Here is an 18,314-nt window from a genome sequence, read left to right on the forward strand (position 1 = left end):
CATATTTAAATACGACAGTACAGAAATAAATATTGAAAGAATGAAATGATGATGTAAATGAAATACGGTACATTACATGCATAAACCGTTTATGTATGTTATATACCGTATTTCATTTACACCATCGTCGTTTATGATAAACGGTACATAAACACCGCATGACACGTTGAATTGATTTTTGTTGGTGTTCGTAGTTTTTCGCTTGATGTCCCGGTCAACCTCCAGGTCGGCAGGTGGCGACATATCGCTGTTGCTGCACCATCTGCCGCCATTTCAGCCGGAGCCGGATTGTTGGCGGAAATGAAGCCAGGATGCTGCCAGTTGGCTTGAAGCAAACATTCGACGGTAAATTATCTTCTTCTACTGTTTCTGCGTCTTCGAGCCTTTGAAACAGACATTTGTTCAACAATTTGGGACATCGATTCTTGCTGTCATTTACAAGCGCAGTGGCATTTATTCTGACTGGCTTTTTCAGGCTGTCGTGCATAATGTTCCAGATTTTTAGTGACGGAGCAAAACGTCCTCATCATCTTTGACGGCTCAAGCGACACAAGCACATCTCAGTTGCCGTTTATTTTTGTCGCTTTATTTTTAGTTTACTTCACCGTAGGCTCGTGCTCTTGTATAACGCAAGCAGTTGATTCGCGTTCAATAAATCTGTCCTCCGTGGTGAGCGATAGCCTGCATAGTTAGGTTTGATTAATCCCTCAACGGTCATAATAAAATAATTGCATGTCTGTCTTCGTGTAGATAGATCGAGAGGAGACATACAAACCAAGTATCTGTTTTTTGTCGATGTCATCAGCAGGGATGCGCAAGGAAGATGCGGACAAGGGAGAAGTGTCTTTTTTGGTCAATATCAGGAGTGCTGGACTGGAAGATGAATGGAAACCTTTGTCAGGTGACTGAGAACGAATGTGACATCATCACCATCATGCAACATCAGCACAGTCACACGACTGATCTGCCATGTTGCTCAGGTGGGCAACAGCCGCAGGAGTACAGTGAAGACGAGCTGGGCCGACTGGACATCGATCTGGACAGAAAATCCAGACGGCACAACTTGACGTCTGGCAACGTGCGCACCATCCTGCATGTCAGTCTCTCTCTGTCGCTCTCTGATGAGCACACATAGCTGAGGGCAGCGAAATTCATGTCAACCATGACTTCGAGTTGCGCCCCCAAGATGTTACTCTGCTGAACAAAACATCTTTACGGGCGTATTTATTGTATTATTATCATCGAAACAATTCACAAGACGTCTGAATTAGAGCTTAAGTCGAATTTTTGCGATGTATCCTGTAGGCTTCACAATTGAACCAATAGCCACAAATAAGTGCTGTTTATGGGTGGGAAAGGTCCGAGAATGGTATAAAGGGGACCATTTCTCTTCCTTTTTTTTTTTGCATCTAAGGGTAAAACGTGTGCAAGGTCTGCAAGTAAATGCCATTGTTGTAAGAAACCAAAGGGAAGCGGAATCCTCCCGATCAGGGGTGCGAAACCTTTTGTGCACTTAACACTATTCTCAGGAGGTGATTACTCACGAGCACGTGGTGGACATGATGAAAGCTGCCATCAGAGCAACCCAGGACATGCCCATGTTTGTAGGTTATGCCGGCGCTCACATGAATGCCCTTCATGAGCCCGTGTGCTTATGATGCCTTGTCCCTTGTCGCCAAACCAGGAGCCAAAGATGACGCGCTCAAGATTGAAGAGAGCCATCCAGCAGGGACAGGTAACCGGTTCGCTATCCACAACTTCGTTGTCGTCATCGGTGTCATCTACTTGACAAACTGTCCTTGTGCCAGTGTCTCGACTGGAGTTTGCCCGCAGAGCAAAGTTTGCTGGTAAAACAGGATAGCCGCCCCTCCAATGTCAGCGGGCTGAATCAAATGCTGACGCCGTGTTTTGTCTTCAAGCATCCTCAGTTTGTCGACATCCATCTCGATGCCGACGAAGACTCGTCGGATGAAGAGTACTGTCCCGAAGATGAAGACGATGACACATTTGAAGAGGTCTGTCCGACTTTGAGAGCAACCTGATGAGCGCTTTGAAGCGTATGGCTTCCGCCTGTCATGTTGCTGCATCACGACTCAAAGGTTCTCTTGTTTGCTCTTTTGTGCGGACGTAGACTTTCCTCAGTGATGGTGACGTCATTTCGCCTGACAAACGTTGTGACTCCAGCTCCCAGGTAACCTGTGACCTCCCCCTATGTTGCCTGGTGGTGTGCGTTGACGTGGCCTCTGGCGGGATTCTTTTTCAGAGGCACTCGATGTTGGCCGCCCACCAGCTCACAGACACCGCCGGTCCCTCCTTCCTGGAACGCCTGAACGCTGTGGAGGAGGAGCTCAACTGTGGTCCCGCCTGTGCGTCCTTGCCGGTAAACATCCACAGTCGGCGTGTGGGACATGGCAGCACACGAGCTTTGAAAAACGGCCGCGGCATCAGGGGTCACCAAGCAGGTGGCCGCCAAGGAGTGCAGGAGTAACCGTCAGGCGGGCCTCTTCTTAAAATAGCGCGCCACCTGCTATTTGAGATTACAGTGGAGCCTCGGGTTTCGAACGTCCCGGTTCTCGAACAAATCGGATTTCGAACAAAAAATTCGAGATTTTTTAGCTTCGGATGTCGGACGAAATTTGGTTGTCGAACCTCGTGAGTTGAGCCGAGAGGACCTGCATGCCAACTGACTCCGTTCGTTATTACGTTCTCGTTACTCCGACGATTGCATCAACACTAATCATGCTTCCAAAGGAAGCAAGTGGGAGCAGTGAAGCCATCCTAAAACACAAAGACGCTCCTAAAGCGCACTGAGGTCCATTTAAATTTTGGAAAGTCCATTAGGACTTTAAAAATACTTTCTAAATTTCAGCGACGGCTCTGTCACAATAATGCGACCAGCGCGGTGCAGTTGCGCGGTCGGTTACGTGCTGTGGTCGGGCGTTCGGCGGTGCGCTGCAGTTGCGCGCTCGTTCAAATATGCGCAAATGAAAAAATGCTTAAAAAAGGCGTTTTTTTTTTTTTTTTGTTTGGAACAGATTATTTTTTTTCCATTATTTGTAATGGGAAAACATGATTCGGAATTCGAATGACTCACTTCTCGAACAGCCTCCACTGTATTTTCTTGCAAAGTTTTTGAAGTGACCGTTTGAAAATGTAAAAAACCTGGCAACGTGTCATGAAAAGAATTGCTTACATTCTGCTAAGAGTGGTTCTTAACCTTGTTGGAGGTACCGAATCCCACCAGTTTCATATGCGCAATCACCGAATCCCTCTTTAGTAAAATTAAAATGATTTTTTTTTTCACATTTAAGACAGATTTTTTTTACTGGTGCGCAAAATGAGCCGTGCATAAACATCACATTGTTCAAAGAAAAAAACCAACACAATGCATGAACTCACAACAAATTACATACCAGGAAATCAGTGTGACAAATTTACACAACATACAGGTGTGTTCGGACCTCCGCAGTGGACGCTCTGCTGAACTCCTGAGACCGACCCACCGAACCTCTAGAATTCAATCGAACCAAGGTTAAGAACCACTGTGCTCAATGGTTGAGAAATTGTTAATACAGAAATGAATGTCATTTATTATGAAAAGTCATATAAAGCTGATTTTTTTGGAAATGTTTTTGTCCGGTATGTAATAAACAGACAATGCTCTTTGCATTATAAAAGTAGTTCTCCGTTTTGAAAATGTTGGCGACCCCTGCGGTACATCAACACTGAACATACGTCCATTCGAAAACCTTCATTGTCATTGTGCGGCGCCGCAACCACCAAAACCGGCTTCCGGAACATCAAAGAGAACAGATGGTGCAGGAATGATGATAATATCGTAGCGTACCTACACCACCGGCTGGATCTTCAACAACGCTCGGGCCTCCAGTTCATTTGGTTTTGTGTGCAGTCTCACAGGACAGAAGATATAGAGGAGGAGGAGCAGAGGGACGAAGGCTCCAGCGGGTTGGCGTTCCGCACGCGTTCTAAACTTCGCCTGGTCAACGTTCCCCTGGAACAGCTAGAGGCGGAGTTTTTGCCTCCTGACATCACAGCCGACATGTATGAGCAAAGCCCATGCTGCAAGGAGGAAGACCGCTACTGGGCTCGCTGGCTGCAAGGACTCATGGCCACCGACAACCAAGGTCAGCAAAAAATGAATGATCGCTCGCTCACCACTTGGGCAAAACTGCAAAGCTTCAGCCCTGTTCTCACGCTATGCCACTCCATTACGACCACCTTTTTCCTTTGTCGTTTGGCATGTACTTGTAGAACGTGTTGGTATTTTCAGTTCAGTTATTTTCAGTTGAAAGTTACTCATCAACACCAATGTGAGTATTTGTAAGAAAGACTTCGCTCCCTCAATGCAAGTTCCTCCTTTTTTCTATGACTTGACCCAATCCTTGCGCCGCACAATCTTCCCGTCTCAAGGAGACCCAAAAACCACACATAAAAATGTCTAAAATGTTGACCAAAATTGGACGTAAGAGGTTACTGCCCAGCGATTTGTCAAGGGCCATGAGACAAAACAAAGGTTAACCTTGAAAACTCTCTAAATAGTTTTGGCCCAGAAAGAGCAGTGTTTGGAGACTTTTCTAAACTTTGTTGAAGGCATCCATCCCTATTTTCACTTGTTCCTATTTTGAATTCGAACATCATGACACAGTTGTGTTCATCAGTTGGATGACGCTGGCAGAATGTGTAATGCCTTTGTGCAGAGGAAGCCGACGCCGACGACGACGACGACCCAGAGTATAACTTCTTGGACGACCTGGATGAACCTGACCTGGAGGACTACAGGACAGACCGGGCTGTTCAGATCACCAGTACGTGTCCCATGATGATGTTTGGGCCATCATGTACATCCCGCTTGTCAGTCCTAGTATTGAGATCCCAACTATTGATACCAATTGATTCAAATGATGGGCAAGTTAAATCCCAAATGCTCTTGACAATAACATCTTCTATGCTGCTCCACTCATCCAAAGATGCCATTCGGCTGTATGTCATTTTTGTCCCTAGGTGTGAGTGTGAGTGCGAATGGTTGTCTGTCTCTGTGTGCCCTGCGATTGGCTGGCAACCGGTTCAGGGTGTCCCCCGATGACGGCTGGGATAGCACCAGCACGCCCGCGACCCCCGTGGGGACTAAGCGGTTCAGAAAATGGATGGATGGAATGAGGCCGCCAAAGCCACCCACTCATGTGTCAGCATCTGGGGAGTGGGGGGCGTTACGAGACCAAACTCAGAAAATGGGCGGTCGTCGTTACCTAAGCCCAAAGCCACCGTGATGTCATTTTCAGTCAATAGCGAGCAGAAGTGTGCAATTTCCCAAACTTCCATGGCGACCGAGCGTGGACTCATGTCCAGCCGCAAAAGCCAAGAGTTGGACGAGAGCTGCGAGCGTTGTGATGCTTGACACGCAGCGTGTGCACCTCTCTCTCTCCTTTTTCAGAGAGGGAAGTTAACAAGCTGCTGGAGGAGCTCTTTGACACGGTGGGTTCGTCTTGCTTCTGCCGCCCGCGAGGATGCAGACCAGATGCTCGAGGAGTCGATAGGCTTTGTCATTGTGCGTTTGCAGCTCTGGGATGACCATCAGGAAGAAGACGAGGAGGACGATGAGGAGGAAGAGGAGCATCCAGCTGTGGGGGAGGAGCCAGAGGCCAGACCCGGCTTCAATGTCCCGCAGCCTTTGTGGTAAGACAACACAGCTCGGGTTTTGCGTCCCGATGCGCCCTCTTGTCGGGACGCTCCAGCAAAGATGTGCTGTGAGCGTTTGGGTCAGGAGGAAGAGCAACGTGCTCCTCTGCCCTGCGAAGGAAGACTGGTTGACCTAGAGAGGAAACATTCTTGGGAAGGGGGGGGGGGGGGCTTTCCGTTCACACTGTTTGCCATGTTTGCCCTTTGTAGCTTGGAGCCACCTTTAACTGGCATGCTAACTATGCGGAGACTGGAACCATTCAGGAGACCCCTGCAGGACACCACCAACCACACGTGGCCCGCAGCTGCACCCGCCCCGTTGTTGCTTCCTAAAGCGCTGTGCCCCAACTCGGCCCACAAACGCCAACTGCAACAACAAATCCAACAGGTGCTCACCCTTTCCTTCCTTTCCCCCAATAGAGTCTCTTGATCTGCTCCCCTCTCTCAGCACGTGCAGCTTCTGGCAGAAGTTCATCTGCTGAGTCGCGGCGTCGGCGCCCTGAAACACGAAGCGTCTGTCACCAAACACTTCCTGGTCAGTCGAATCAAGAACAGGGCAGAAACACTGATAACCAAACACACAAACCAAAGCACACTGTAACGTGTCGAGCAGGAGGAGCTGCAGCGTTTTGCCGTGCAGCAGGAGCAACTATTGCACGCCTCGTCTTTCCGGGCGTGCAACCTGCAGGGAGCACTGGACCTTCTTCGGGAGATTGAGCGTCGAGTGGATCTTCCTCCTCCCCCACCTCCCGTGTCCAGGCGCTGGCTCCCTGTAATGTCTTCGTCAACCATTAGTAAGGACAAATGACCCCCCACCCCCCCCACCTGTTCCAAGCCTTGTGGCTGAACTTCCTGCTGTGTTTAGGCCACGCCTTCCCCGTATTGCCCTCCGACACTGCTTGGCTGCTTGCCACACGAGTGGTTTTCCTCTACCCAGAACTACTTCCTGTTTGTAACCTGGATCCCTCCCACCACCCACGACCCCATCGCAGTATTTTTACTGCAGGAGAGGACGGGTAAATAAATACATGCGTTCATTCTTAGGCAACTTGATAAGTTAAGTTTCCCAACTTATTTAGACAAGGTCGGCCGGCTCTCTGAATAAGATTTTCCATAAAACCTTTGCTCAACCATGTTATAACAAATGGTGTCGGCGTCGAGGCTGATTGTTTTAGGCCTGAAGCACTTTGAGGGGGCCGTCCAGCCCGAGCATTTGATCAGCTCCTACCTGCTCTGCAAAAGCTCTTGGAAGTTGACTAAACACATCCGTGAGATGAGCAGCTCCAGAGCCCCGCGTGAAAATGTGCTCAAGGTGAATATGGGAAAGGGTCCTGTGTTGGACACAAGTAGTTGAGCTCTTTCTGCTCTTTGCAGATGTTCCTCGCTCGGCAGTTTGCTACGCCGCTGCCGCTGGCCTGTGCAAGAGTGCAACCTGGAGACCAGCGCCCCCCAGTGGATAGAAACTCCTCCATCATGCCCTTTTGGCTCAAGGTACGAGTCCTTGAATCGGGGCAGAGTTCTGTCCTCGTGATCGGAAGTTGCTTATCAGGGGTCGGGTCGCGGGGGCAGCAGCTTTAGGAGGGACTCCCAGACTTCCCTCTGCCCAGCCACTTCGTCCTGCTCAATCCGGGGGATCCCAAGGCGTTCCCAGGCCAGCCGAGAGACATAGTCTCTCCAGCGTGTCCTGGGTCGTCCACGGGGTCTCCTGTCGGTGGGACATGGTGGTGATCAGTTGACAGCTCCGCCCCTCTTTTCACCCGAGTGTCCAAAACATGCGGCCGCAAAGCCGATGACATGACTACAAAGTCGATCATCAAACTGCGGCCTAGAGTGTCCTGGTGCCAAGTGCACACATGGACGCCCTTATGTTTGAATATGGTGTTCATTATTGACAATCTGTGTCAAGCACAGAAGTCCAATAATAGAACACCACTCGGGTTCAGATCGAGGGGGCTGTTCCTCCCAACCACGCCCTTCCAGGTCTCACTGTCATTGCCCACGTGAGCATTGAAGTCACCCAGTAGAACGATGGGAGTCCACAGAAGGAGCGCTCTCCAGCACTTCTTCCAAGGACTCTTAAAAGGGTGGGCACTCTGAACTGCCGCTTGGTGCATAGGCACAAACAACAGTCAGGACCCGTCCCCCCACCCGAAGGTGGAGGGAGGCTACCCTCTCGTTCACCGGGGTGAACCCCAATGTGCAGGCGCCCAGCCGGGGGTGGCAATAAGTCTTCCCACACCTGCTCGACGCCTCTCACCGTGGGCAACTCCAGAGTGGAAGAGACTCCAGCACCTCCCGAGAGGGCTTGTACAAGAACCCAAACTGTGTGTGGAGGCAAGTCCGACTATATCTAGTTGGAACTTTTCTGCCTCGCACACCAGTTCGGGCTCCTTTCAAGCCAGAGAGGTGACATTCCTTGTCCCTTGAGCCAGCTTCTGCAGCCGGGGATCGGACCACCCAGGTCCCCGCCCTTGGCCGCCGCCCAGCTCACTATGCACCCGACCCCTTTGGCCCCTCCCACCGGGAGTGAGCCCATGGGAAGGGGGACCTACGTTCCCTTTTTGGACTGTGCGCAGCACAGCCCCATGGGCGAAGGCCCGGCCACCAGACGCTCGCCTTCGAGCCCCCACTCCAGCATACTTGAATCAATCAAATGGAAATAACAGGAGGGACATTTTTTCAAGACAATTCTATTTATTGAGCACTTTTAAAACACAATACATTCTATGATAAAGACAAGTTATTTGATTGCAATATCCCAAAAGAGATTCCTTTATGTTGGCATTTAGTATACAGAAACTCCAGAATGGTTCAGGTGTGTCAAAAAAAAAAAGCCACAGTTCAGGAGTGTCCAAAAAAATGGTGCTGCTTCTGAATACAGGCGGCTCGGTGGCGCACTGGGTAGCACGTCCGCCTCACAGTTAGGAGGGTGTGGGTTCGATTCCACCTCCGGCCCTCCCTGTGCGGAGTTTGCATGTTCTCCCCGAGCGGCGTGGGTTTTCTCCGGGCACTCCGGTTTCTTCCCACATCCCAAAAACATGCTTGGTAGGCCGATTGATCACTCCAAATTGTCCCTAGGTGTGAGTGCGAGTGCGAATGGTTGTTTGTCTCTGTGTGCCCTGCGATTGGCTGGCAACCGGTTCAGGGTGTCCCCCGCCTACTGCCCGATGACGGCTGGGATAGGCTCCAGCACGCCCGCGACCCCCGTGGGGACTAAGCGGTTCAGAAAATGGATGGATGGATGCTTCTGAATACGGCAGTCTTGCTTCTCAAGTCCTTATTCTCCTCAGAATCAGCATCACTGTCTGCTTTGCAGAATAGCCACCAGGTAATCCAGATGACCCACGTGAACGCCTCTTCGCTAGAATACCCTCGCTTCCTTCCCAAAGGCTGCAACTTGAGGCTTTACCCCTCCCGCCTCCAAAAGCCCTCACGCCAACCTGGCTCCTCCCAGAGACGTCTTTTCACGCTGGCCCATAATGCATCGCTGCAGCCCATCTGCTCAGCAGAAAGAAAGACGGAGCTCCTCCTGTCCTCTGAGTCTGAGCCACGTGCGATCCAAGCCAGCTACTTCCTCCTTCAAAGGGACGCCACCCCGCAACATGCATCTTCCGCACCTGTGCCAACTCCCAACGCAGCCATAGAGCTGGGCAAGGCGCGCCATCAAAAGGCATCCCACTGCCAACAGCTCGGACGCCGCCAGACCCATGCTAGTGAGGGTGACGAGCGACACAGAGGAGAAGGACAGGGGCGTTGCGGTGAGGAGCGGGAGCCAGCAGAGGAAGGACAAGGTGAGGAAGAGGAGCAGGAAGGGGTAGATGAAGGAGCAGGAGAGGAGGTGGGGCGGGAAGGAGAAGAGGCAGGGAAACGGCAGGAAGAGGAGCAGGAAGCAAGGGAAGAAGAACAAGGAGAGGAACAGGAGCAAGGTGACGGAGAGAAAGATGAAGATCGAGAAAAGCAGGAGGAGGAGGAGGAGGAGGATGACGACGAAGACTTTGATGAGCTGACACAGGATGAAGATGAGGAGGAGGGGGCGATGTCGTCAGCCTCGGAAGAGTCTCTGTTGTCCATCCCAGAGCTGCAGGTGACCATTGGGCTTGGCCTGTGGGAGTGCCCCAAGCAGCTGACCTTTGACCCCTGTCCTGCTCAGGAAACCATGAAGCAGCTGGCCCGGCTGGCGTCCAGGAGGAGGCCAGCTGCCGAGTCGGAGGAAGACCACTCGCCCGGATCGCAGGAGGAGGATGAGGAGGAAGAAGAGTCGCCGAAAAGCCACCAGGCCGCTCGAAGGACAGCTGCCGTGGTGTCCGAAGACGAAGACGCTGCAAACGCTGGCGAGGAAGAAGCGTCCCGAGCAGGGCGAAGAGGAGGGGGCAGGCGAGGAAGAGGTGAGATTTCTTTAACTGCCTTACTCTGTCGCCCTCTAAATTTCCAGGCACTCTTTGCGTTGACCTTGTCCCAAAAACAAAAACATGTCAGGACCCCAAATGAAAAAGCACTTCCGGATCCAGCAACGTGTGGCTTTGTTTGTGTGCATCAGGTCAGCCGAGTCGAGCTCTCGGGGGGACGCGGCGAGCTCGTCGGGAGCATCACAGGAAAGACCAGAGCAAAGTGTGTCTGCTCTACGATGAAAACATGCTGGAGAACGACCCTCAGCGGCAAAGCAAAGATGTGGCCTTCGCTCAGAGCTACCTCGATAGGGTGAGGTGCTCTTGCACAAGTTTCCTTCCACCACTGCTTCCCCATTCTTTTCTGCAAGCTGCAAGCTGTCTGCTTGAGTGAAGCGAGGCCCGCAATGTGGTTTGTCTGTCATTCGAGGTGTGACTTCTTGTTCTCGCTCCCTCCCGATGTATGCAAAAGTTTGGGCACCCCTGATCATTTTCATAATTTTCCTTTATAAATCATTGGTTGTTCGGATCAGCAATTTCAGTTAAATATACCATATAGCAGACAAACAGTGATATTGTGAAGTGAAATGAAGTTTATAGGATTTACAGAAAGTGTGTAATCATAACTTGAACAAAAGTAGGCAGGTGCATAAATTTGGGCACCCCAACAGAAAAATTGTCCTTTTGCAGAAATAACAGCCTCTAAATGCTTCCTATGGCTTCCAATGAGAGTCTGGATTCTGGTTGAAGGTATTTTGACCATTCTTCTTTACAAAACATCTCCAGTTAGGGGTATTTAATGTGGCCAGTTGCAAGTTGTTCTCCTCTTTGCATCTTCTCTGAAGAGTGGCAACGTGGAATCCTCAAAACAACTGACAAATGACCTAAAAACAAAGATTGTTCAACGTCATAGTTTAGGGGAAGGATACAAAAAACTAGCTCAGAAATTTCACCTGTCAGTTTGCACTGTGAGGAACATACTGAGGAAATGGAAGAGCAAAGACACAGTTATAGTTAAGGCCAGCAGTGGCAGGCTGAGAAAAATCTCAGATAAGCAAAGGCAAAGGATGGTGAGAACAGCCAAAGTCAACCCACAGAGCAGCGCCAAAGACCTACAACATGATCTTCATGCAGATGTTGACAATGTGCATCATTCAACTATTCAGTGCACTTTGTACAAGGAGATGCTGTATGGGAGAATAATGCAGCAGAAGCCTTTTCTGCGCACATGCCACAAACAGAGTCGCTTGTGGTATTTTAAAGCACATTTGGACAAGCCAGCTTAATTTTGGAATAAGGTGCTGTGGACTGATGAAACTAAAATTTAGTTATTTGGACATAACAAGGGGCAGCATCACTGACATCTTGGCTCCGGGTGAAAACAGAATGTCGTTTCCTCAGACCAACCAACATTTCATTTACCTTCTGTTTTCTCAATTCTCCGTGCAAGCTGTTGAGTTTTTCACCATGCTGAGTTTCATGGTGGTGCCGAATATTGTACTCTTTAAGCACCGAAACCTACTGCATGCACACCAGGCACACGGGTTTCCCATTCACCTCGGTGAACATATTGGGAGAAGTCAATTTTTTCTTGAAAAATCTGACACTGTGTCCACTTTTCTCTTTTTCGCTGATGAGGGTGCCTGTTCCAAGAGAAAAAGCGGGTAAAGCGATTGAACTGGCTAAAACACAACACACCCAGCGACCAACATAGGAACTGCACATTATACAGGAAATTATTTTTTTTTTCTTTTTTTTTTTTTAATGCAAATTCATCCCCGGGCCGTACTAAACTCCCTGGCGGGCCGTGCGTTTGACACTACTGGTTTAGAGGCTATTTCTGCAGAAGGAGTATCTACTAAATATTGATGTCATTTTTCTGTTGGGGTGCCCAAATTTATGCACCTGCCTACTTTTGTTCAAGTAATGATTGCACACTTGTCAGGAATGAGTTGAGCCAGGGCGACCAAATGCAGCTTGAACCAGGATTTATTACAGGGAAAGGGAGTTGGAAGGGAGGCAGGTGGGGAACCGACGACACAGACGGGAGGGAGACTCACGGCCAGCAAAACAGACAGACTGACCGACATGAAGTCCCCTTGGACAAGGTTAAAATTCTGACCGTGAGCCTTCAGACAGACCGAGGGAAAACCAGATGACAAGAACAGGAACACTGGGCACGAACAGGAATGGACACAACAGTAGACACCGACAGGGAGAAACACACGGGCAGGGCTTAAATACACAGGGTAACAAGAGGAAGCAGGTGACAGACATTACGGTAACGAAAGGGGTGTGGCCGAGCGAAGTGCAGGCCGAGCGTTCTGTGGCACGGGCGTGACAACACTTTCTGTAAATCCTATAAACTTCATTTCACTTCTCAAATATCACTGTGTTTGTTTGCTATATGATATATTTAACTGAGATTGCTGACCCGAATAACCAATGATTTATAAAGGAAAATCTTGAAAATGATCTGGGGTGCCCAAACCTTTGCATACGACTGTACTTGCTTTGGCTCACCTCGCGTGAAAATTGGCCTCCAAGTCACGTGGTTACTCGTTTGGCCCCCGAGGTCCGGGAGGCGCTGCGTGACGTCCCGGAGAAGATGGAGGAGTTTGTGTCGCTGCTCAACGATTTGGAGCGGCTGGAAGGGCGGGAAGTGGTCTGCGTCTTCAGGAAGCTGCGCTGCATCCTGGGAAGCCGCACAGAATTGATGCGGGACTTTGCCGCCTTTCTGCATCCCGAGCAAGCACTTGAGTGCGGACTGGTAAGAAGACGCTTGCGGGGAAAAGCGCAAGGCCATTGAAAAGCATCAGTGGTTACCCCTCCCTCGCCAATTTACAGAGGCCTTCTGGCTTTCATTCTCTTTTGGGGAGTGGGTCGCAGCTGGTGAAAAAGTTGCCACACATGAAGGGAAAGGGACAAGAACTGTTCCTTTTCCTTGTGCTCGCGACAAATGCATTGCAAACCCATTGTTATCGGCTTCTCCAAGTAGGTGGCGACAAATGCGGGTCCCAGGCCCACTTTCTCCATGTCGGTAATTTGCAGCGTGTGCTGTGCTGTGTGCAGTTCCAAGAACAGCAAGCCTTCGAGCGCAGTCGACGCTTCTTGCGGCAACTGGAGATAACGTTTGGAGATAATCCGTCTCACTACAGCAAAATCATCAAGGCCCTGCAGCCCGGACCACACCTCAGCCCCGCCGGCGTCAACGAGGTATGTTCCACTTTACCCTCTGTGGCTGCTCGTCGTCAACTCTGCCCGTCTGCCGCTGCCCGTCCCTCAGCTCAAGGCGCAAATGGCCGCGCTGCTCAAAGGACACCCTCATCTGCAAGCCGAATTCTGGGTGTTTTTCGACGAGCTCCGCCCGCCGCCCGCTTGCCCGGGACAATTCGAAGAAGCTCATTGGCCGGAGGAAGGCGGAACAGGTGAGGGCCCGGGCCACGTGATCGGGGCCAGGGCCGATAGCGTTTTTGAGGAAGTCACTTTACCGGACGTGGATATGGATGAAGACGGACACAAAATGGACGCTACCTTGAACCGGCGCCAGAGAAGGAAGCTCCAGTCGCACGCGGCCGACGAGGTGGGAACAGACAGGAAGACTCACAGAACCGGCCTATGCGTGCTCATTTTTGGACTTTATTGTCAGGAGTCCAATTGGCTGTGCTTCTGTCACCACTCCAAGAGCCGCACGCACCGTCGCAGAGGATGCGCTCGCTGCCACACCAGCAAGGTGCGCATGCCATACCTCGACCACGCCGTCAGCCATGTGATGCATCCTGTCCAGGCCTCAGGAGGCGTGTCTGGGGCCATGAAGAGTCTCGAGCCGCTCTACGCTCAGATAGGCTCCGCCTCAGAGGACAAAGATGGCGAGACCAAGGTCGCAGAATGCCAGCGTGCCGGCGTGCCCTCTTGGGAACGTTCGTTCCTGTCGGTCTGTGATGAAGAAACAGACGACGGCGACACAGTGGAGTCGCCGCTTCCCAAGAGGAAAAGGGGAGAGGAGCTTCATCCTCCCTTCCTGGGCTCCTCCAGCCCAGCCCCGATGCCTCCGGACCTCCCTGTGCGTGCCAAGAATATTTCTGTGACGCCGAGTGGAGAGAAGGTCATCCTGTGGACCAGGTGCCGGCCCTTCCCTCTGATTGGTCAGGGTGTGCAGAGTTCAATAAGCCGCGACCTGTTTTTTAGAGAAGCCGATCGAGTCATTTTGACCACGTGCCGGCAGGAAGGAGCCAATCAGAACACCTTCCAGGGCATCTCCGGTCGACTGGGGAACAAGACTCCCGGCGAGGTGATTGGCCACTGTGATGCGTTGAGCAGAAGCTCTTGTTCGGTCGGTCGTTGTGCTTTTATTGCAGGTTCAGTCAGTCAGAGGCTGACATTGTCGTTGTGCTTTTGTTGCAGGTTTCGCGACGCTTTCGGGACTTAATGCGTCTTTTTCAGAGCGCGACTCGTAACGCAGGCTCAGAGGATGAGGTTCCGCCCACTGAACTTGTGGCTAATGAAGAACAGGAATGATCTGTTTGGGATGTGTCACCTGTAAACAAGTGTCCTCTGCTCACTATTGAAAGGTGTATGAGAATAAAATAACCTGCGGACTTTTGGTTTCCCTTTGACATCCATGGACTAAGGGCAGCCAACAAGGACGTTCGCCAAGAAGAACATTTTGGAGACTTTCCCCTCTAATCTGAGTCATTCTAAACAGGAAGGTTCAAGTGCCAATTTGTTTGGCAACCGAGAACTGACGTTTCTACAGGGTCCGGCAAAATGCTCTGACACATTTGTAGGTTTAATAAAATGCAAATGAATTTAAGAAACAAAAAAGTTTTATTTTTGAAAAGTACATATAATGCCGTTTTATTTTGTTTCGGTTCATTTCGTTTCGTTTTCGAATAATCTTATTTTGTTTCAGTTGCTAACATGAATTGGAACAGTGAGCATCGCACTTTCATTGTGGAACTTTCAACTGCTCGAAACACAATCTTGTTATGGGTTACTAACTTCAGAGCATTGAAACAAAAATCAACCGGCTGTCCTCGCACTGCCAGAACTCCAGAAAAAGTGGCAGCGGTAAGACCAAAATAACATTATTCGAAAACGAAACGAAAATGAAATGAAACAAAATGGCATTGTATGTACTTTTCGAAAATAAAAAAAACTTTGCTTCAAGATTCAAGAATAATGTAGACAATTCAAAAAAGGTGTGGAGAGCAGGATGTTATTGCACAGCAATGACTCTGAGTCTCTAAGAGTAGTGTGAGTTCATCAGAGCGACAGCCTGGGGGAAGAAGCTGTCTCTGTCTGCTGGTTTTGGCGTACAGAGCTCTATAACCCCGTCCGGAGGGGAGTAGTTCAAACAGACTGCAACCTGGGTGAGAAGGGTCTGTAGGGATGTTACTTGCACGTTTCCTGGTCCTGAACAGGTACAAGTCATGGATAGATGGGAGGTTGATTCCAATTATCTTTTCTGCAGTCCTGATTGTCCGTTGCAGTCTGTTTCTTTAATCTATTTGACAACAAATGTATCAGATCATTTTGCCGGACCCTGTATGAGATGTGTTCAAGTTTACAGAGGAAGTCGTCTACAATCTTCATAGTGAGAATAATTTGTTTTATTTTTAAAGCACCAAGCAAATGCTTTAAAAACTGCAAGGTCAAGTTGATGTCACCACAATTGTTTCGCTGCAACTCTTGCTGCTTTTCATCCCCAGAACCTCTGGCGGCCCACAGGCGCCGTGGCGTCGGTACGCTGGGGCGAGCTCCACAGGTATGCAGACGATTCTGCCGTGAAGACGAACACCAAGTTGGCTGTCATCATGGCGAGACTGGGCAGCAAGGACAAGCCCTGTCCAAAAGCGCGAACGCTGCTGCCGAACGCGGCGGCCAGCCAATAAACCGCCCTGCAGAGAGAAGGTTGCTTTATGCCCGTTACGCCAGAGCCCAAGGCCAAACTGGCCTCACCGTCCTAAGGCGAAGACGAGGGCGAGCAGAGGCACGAGCTTCAGCAGCTCCTGGCTCAGGTACATTGCCATGACTACCAGCTGCAGAAAGTACAGCAGGAAGAGGCTGACAGACTGGCGAGTGTAGTTCCTGTGAATGCTGAGGTCCTCAACATCCGCCACCACCTCCGTTTCGTTCAAAAGCGGCCTAACCACACCAAACCTGAGACGCGCTATGCCCACCGCCAGCCAACCTGACCGGCGTGCACAAAAAGGCAAAGGACAGGTAAGTCGTACGCACAGAAGGACCGAGCGAGTGGATGGGTCAGCAAAGATTGTAGTCACCCAGGGCGACCGGCGTGGCACCAAAGACGGAGCAGCGTAACACGTAGAGCATCCTGAGGGGCGCGCTGTCCAGCAGGGGGGCATCAAAGGGCAAAAAGACAAACCCCCCCCACACCAGGAAGGGGAAGAAGATCGCTGAGGTCAGCAGAGACACGCCCACCTTCAGGATATCGCGACTGGGACAGCCATGGGTGCCTGAGACATAAAAGGAAAAAAGGGTGGCCAAGCAGGAAGCACTGACCTATCCAGGGTTGGAAAAGTTCCCAGGATTTACCTCCAGCGGGGGACCTGTCACCCCAGTAGCTGCATTGCTTGAGACCTTTGGCGAGGTTCCTCTCATCCCTTTCCCAGAATGCGTGGGCCTCTTCGGGCTCGGCCATGGGTGTCAGGCCTGCTCAGCGGGGAGCATGACAATTACATGCTTTGACTTTGCATATTTGTGGGTTAATTTAGAATAGTGCTTGGAATAGCACCATGTAGGAATGTCACAATACGGCCAATATGCAAACCTGTATGAACTTGATTTTATTCACAATAAGTAAATCATTGGAACGAATTATGACAGTTCCAATAACAAAAGCGACAGGACGCTTGATTGGACACACAAACCCTAAATCAGATCAATGAGCAGCACATTAAATCGAGTTGGCGTCAAGCGTTTGTTGATGATGTCATAGCCAAGATCATGGCAGCTATTGCGTCGTCCTCAACTGTAACCCGACTCAAATCAACCTTTTGAGCTGAGAATTTGGGAAACAGAACAAACCCCCCCACGTCAGTACGATTATGAACATTGCCTAAATCAGATCAATTGTGAACGTTCAAGGCGGACTCGATTCTCGTTCACAGGCTAACATGCTAACTGACGACAGCAAGAAGTCAGACATTTGAAAGGATTTGAACGAAGTTCGACTGACCACTGAGAGCTTCCGTCCTGTGTTTATTCCTGTCGGGGCAGTTGGCCGACCGGCCAGCTGGCGTTAAAAAAAGTTGAGTGTGCTTCAGGTGAGCGATGTAAATTTAGCAAACTCCTCCTTTGAAAAGTTCGAAAGCGGAAGTGGCATTTCCATTACAATTCCACTCGAAACGACGTCAAACTTGTGAAGAGAAGGTAAATGCAGGTCCAGAAAGTCAAAACCCTTCCACAATTTGGGTTTAGCTACGGGTGTTTCTACTGAACCAGCAGGTAAGCTACAGTCTGCAGCATTGTTTCTCGTGCTCAAGCAGGTAAATGATGCTCGAGCTCATTTACCTGCTTGGGCACGAGAAAAACACCAGTGGCTGAAACTAAGGGTTAGCAGGTTTTTTACTTTCTACACCTGAATTTCACATCTCCAGTCATGTAATTATTTCATCACGTAATAATCTAATTACTTGTTTTGTGTCTCATTTACGGTTAAACATGACGTTGAAGAGAGTTTGAAGTTGAAACCTGAACAAGAGTCTATCGTTGATGTTTCATCTTGCAACTTGAACTGCGAGTGGTACATCCATCCATCTTCTACCGTTTACCGAGGGTCAGGTCCTGGGGGCAGCAGCTTTAGGAGGGGCGCCCAGACTTCCATCTCCGCAGTCACAATGAAAGGCGTGTCGGTGAATTTAAGGACTTGAAGTATTCTCCCCACCTACTGACGACGTCCCAAGTCGAGGTCAGCAGCACACCGTCTCCACTGCACACAGTGTTAACGGCGCACTGTTTCCCCCTTCTGAGATGCCGGATGGTGAACCAAAATTTCCTCAAAGTCGTCTGGAAGTCATTCTCAATGGCCTCGCCAAACTCCTCCCACGCCAGGGGTTTTGCCTTAGTAACTGCCGAAGCCATGTTCCTTGCCCGCTACCTGACGGGTGCCTCCGGAGTTCCACAGGCCAAAATGGCCCAATAGGACTCATCCTTCAGCTTGACGGCATCCCTTACCGCTGGTGGTATTTGTGAGGGTCTGCGGGGAAG

At 50.2% G+C, this 18,314-nt stretch overlaps 2 protein-coding genes and 1 long non-coding RNA gene across 10 annotated transcripts in view; 1 reads left to right on the forward strand and 2 right to left on the reverse strand.

Moving 5' to 3' along the window:
• Window positions 1-18,314, reverse strand: part of LOC125974886 (uncharacterized) — a 208,981-nt gene that overhangs the window by 119,683 nt on the left and 70,984 nt on the right. The window lies entirely within an intron of this gene.
• Window positions 210-14,681, forward strand: gon4lb (gon-4 like b). 8 transcript variants are annotated; one of them, XM_049729736.2, is made up of 29 exons: window positions 247-345; window positions 806-901; window positions 981-1,096; window positions 1,530-1,604; window positions 1,685-1,735; window positions 1,809-1,847; window positions 1,920-2,015; window positions 2,132-2,191; window positions 2,264-2,380; window positions 3,911-4,145; window positions 4,719-4,826; window positions 5,453-5,493; window positions 5,579-5,694; window positions 5,908-6,085; window positions 6,146-6,232; window positions 6,311-6,491; window positions 6,563-6,713; window positions 6,859-7,009; window positions 7,072-7,188; window positions 9,014-9,781; window positions 9,848-10,082; window positions 10,235-10,395; window positions 12,658-12,852; window positions 13,155-13,298; window positions 13,369-13,665; window positions 13,732-13,815; window positions 13,870-14,204; window positions 14,271-14,373; window positions 14,487-14,681. In XM_049729736.2, the coding sequence occupies exons 1-29, from the start codon at window positions 312-314 to the stop codon at window positions 14,598-14,600; spliced, it is 4,485 nt and encodes a 1,494-aa protein (XP_049585693.1). In that variant the 5' UTR covers window positions 247-311; the 3' UTR covers window positions 14,601-14,681. The 8 variants fall into 8 exon arrangements, with proteins under 8 accessions (XP_049585688.1, XP_049585695.1, XP_049585693.1 ...); XM_049729731.1 differs by having other exon boundaries at window positions 210-345; window positions 809-901; window positions 13,732-14,204; XM_049729734.2 differs by having other exon boundaries at window positions 6,155-6,232; window positions 13,732-14,204.
• Window positions 15,673-17,937, reverse strand: LOC125974881 (transmembrane protein 79). Its single transcript, XM_068651895.1, has 5 exons — window positions 17,799-17,937; window positions 16,641-16,757; window positions 16,367-16,561; window positions 16,044-16,275; window positions 15,673-15,982 (listed from the first exon to the last, which is right to left on the reverse strand). Exons 1-5 carry the CDS (start codon window positions 17,854-17,856, stop codon window positions 15,784-15,786), a joined length of 801 nt encoding a protein of 266 aa, XP_068507996.1. The 5' UTR covers window positions 17,857-17,937; the 3' UTR covers window positions 15,673-15,783.

The sequence above is a fragment of the Syngnathus scovelli genome, chromosome 9 (genome assembly GCF_024217435.2).
Source record: "Syngnathus scovelli strain Florida chromosome 9, RoL_Ssco_1.2, whole genome shotgun sequence".
Lineage (NCBI taxonomy): Eukaryota > Metazoa > Chordata > Actinopteri > Syngnathiformes > Syngnathidae > Syngnathus > Syngnathus scovelli.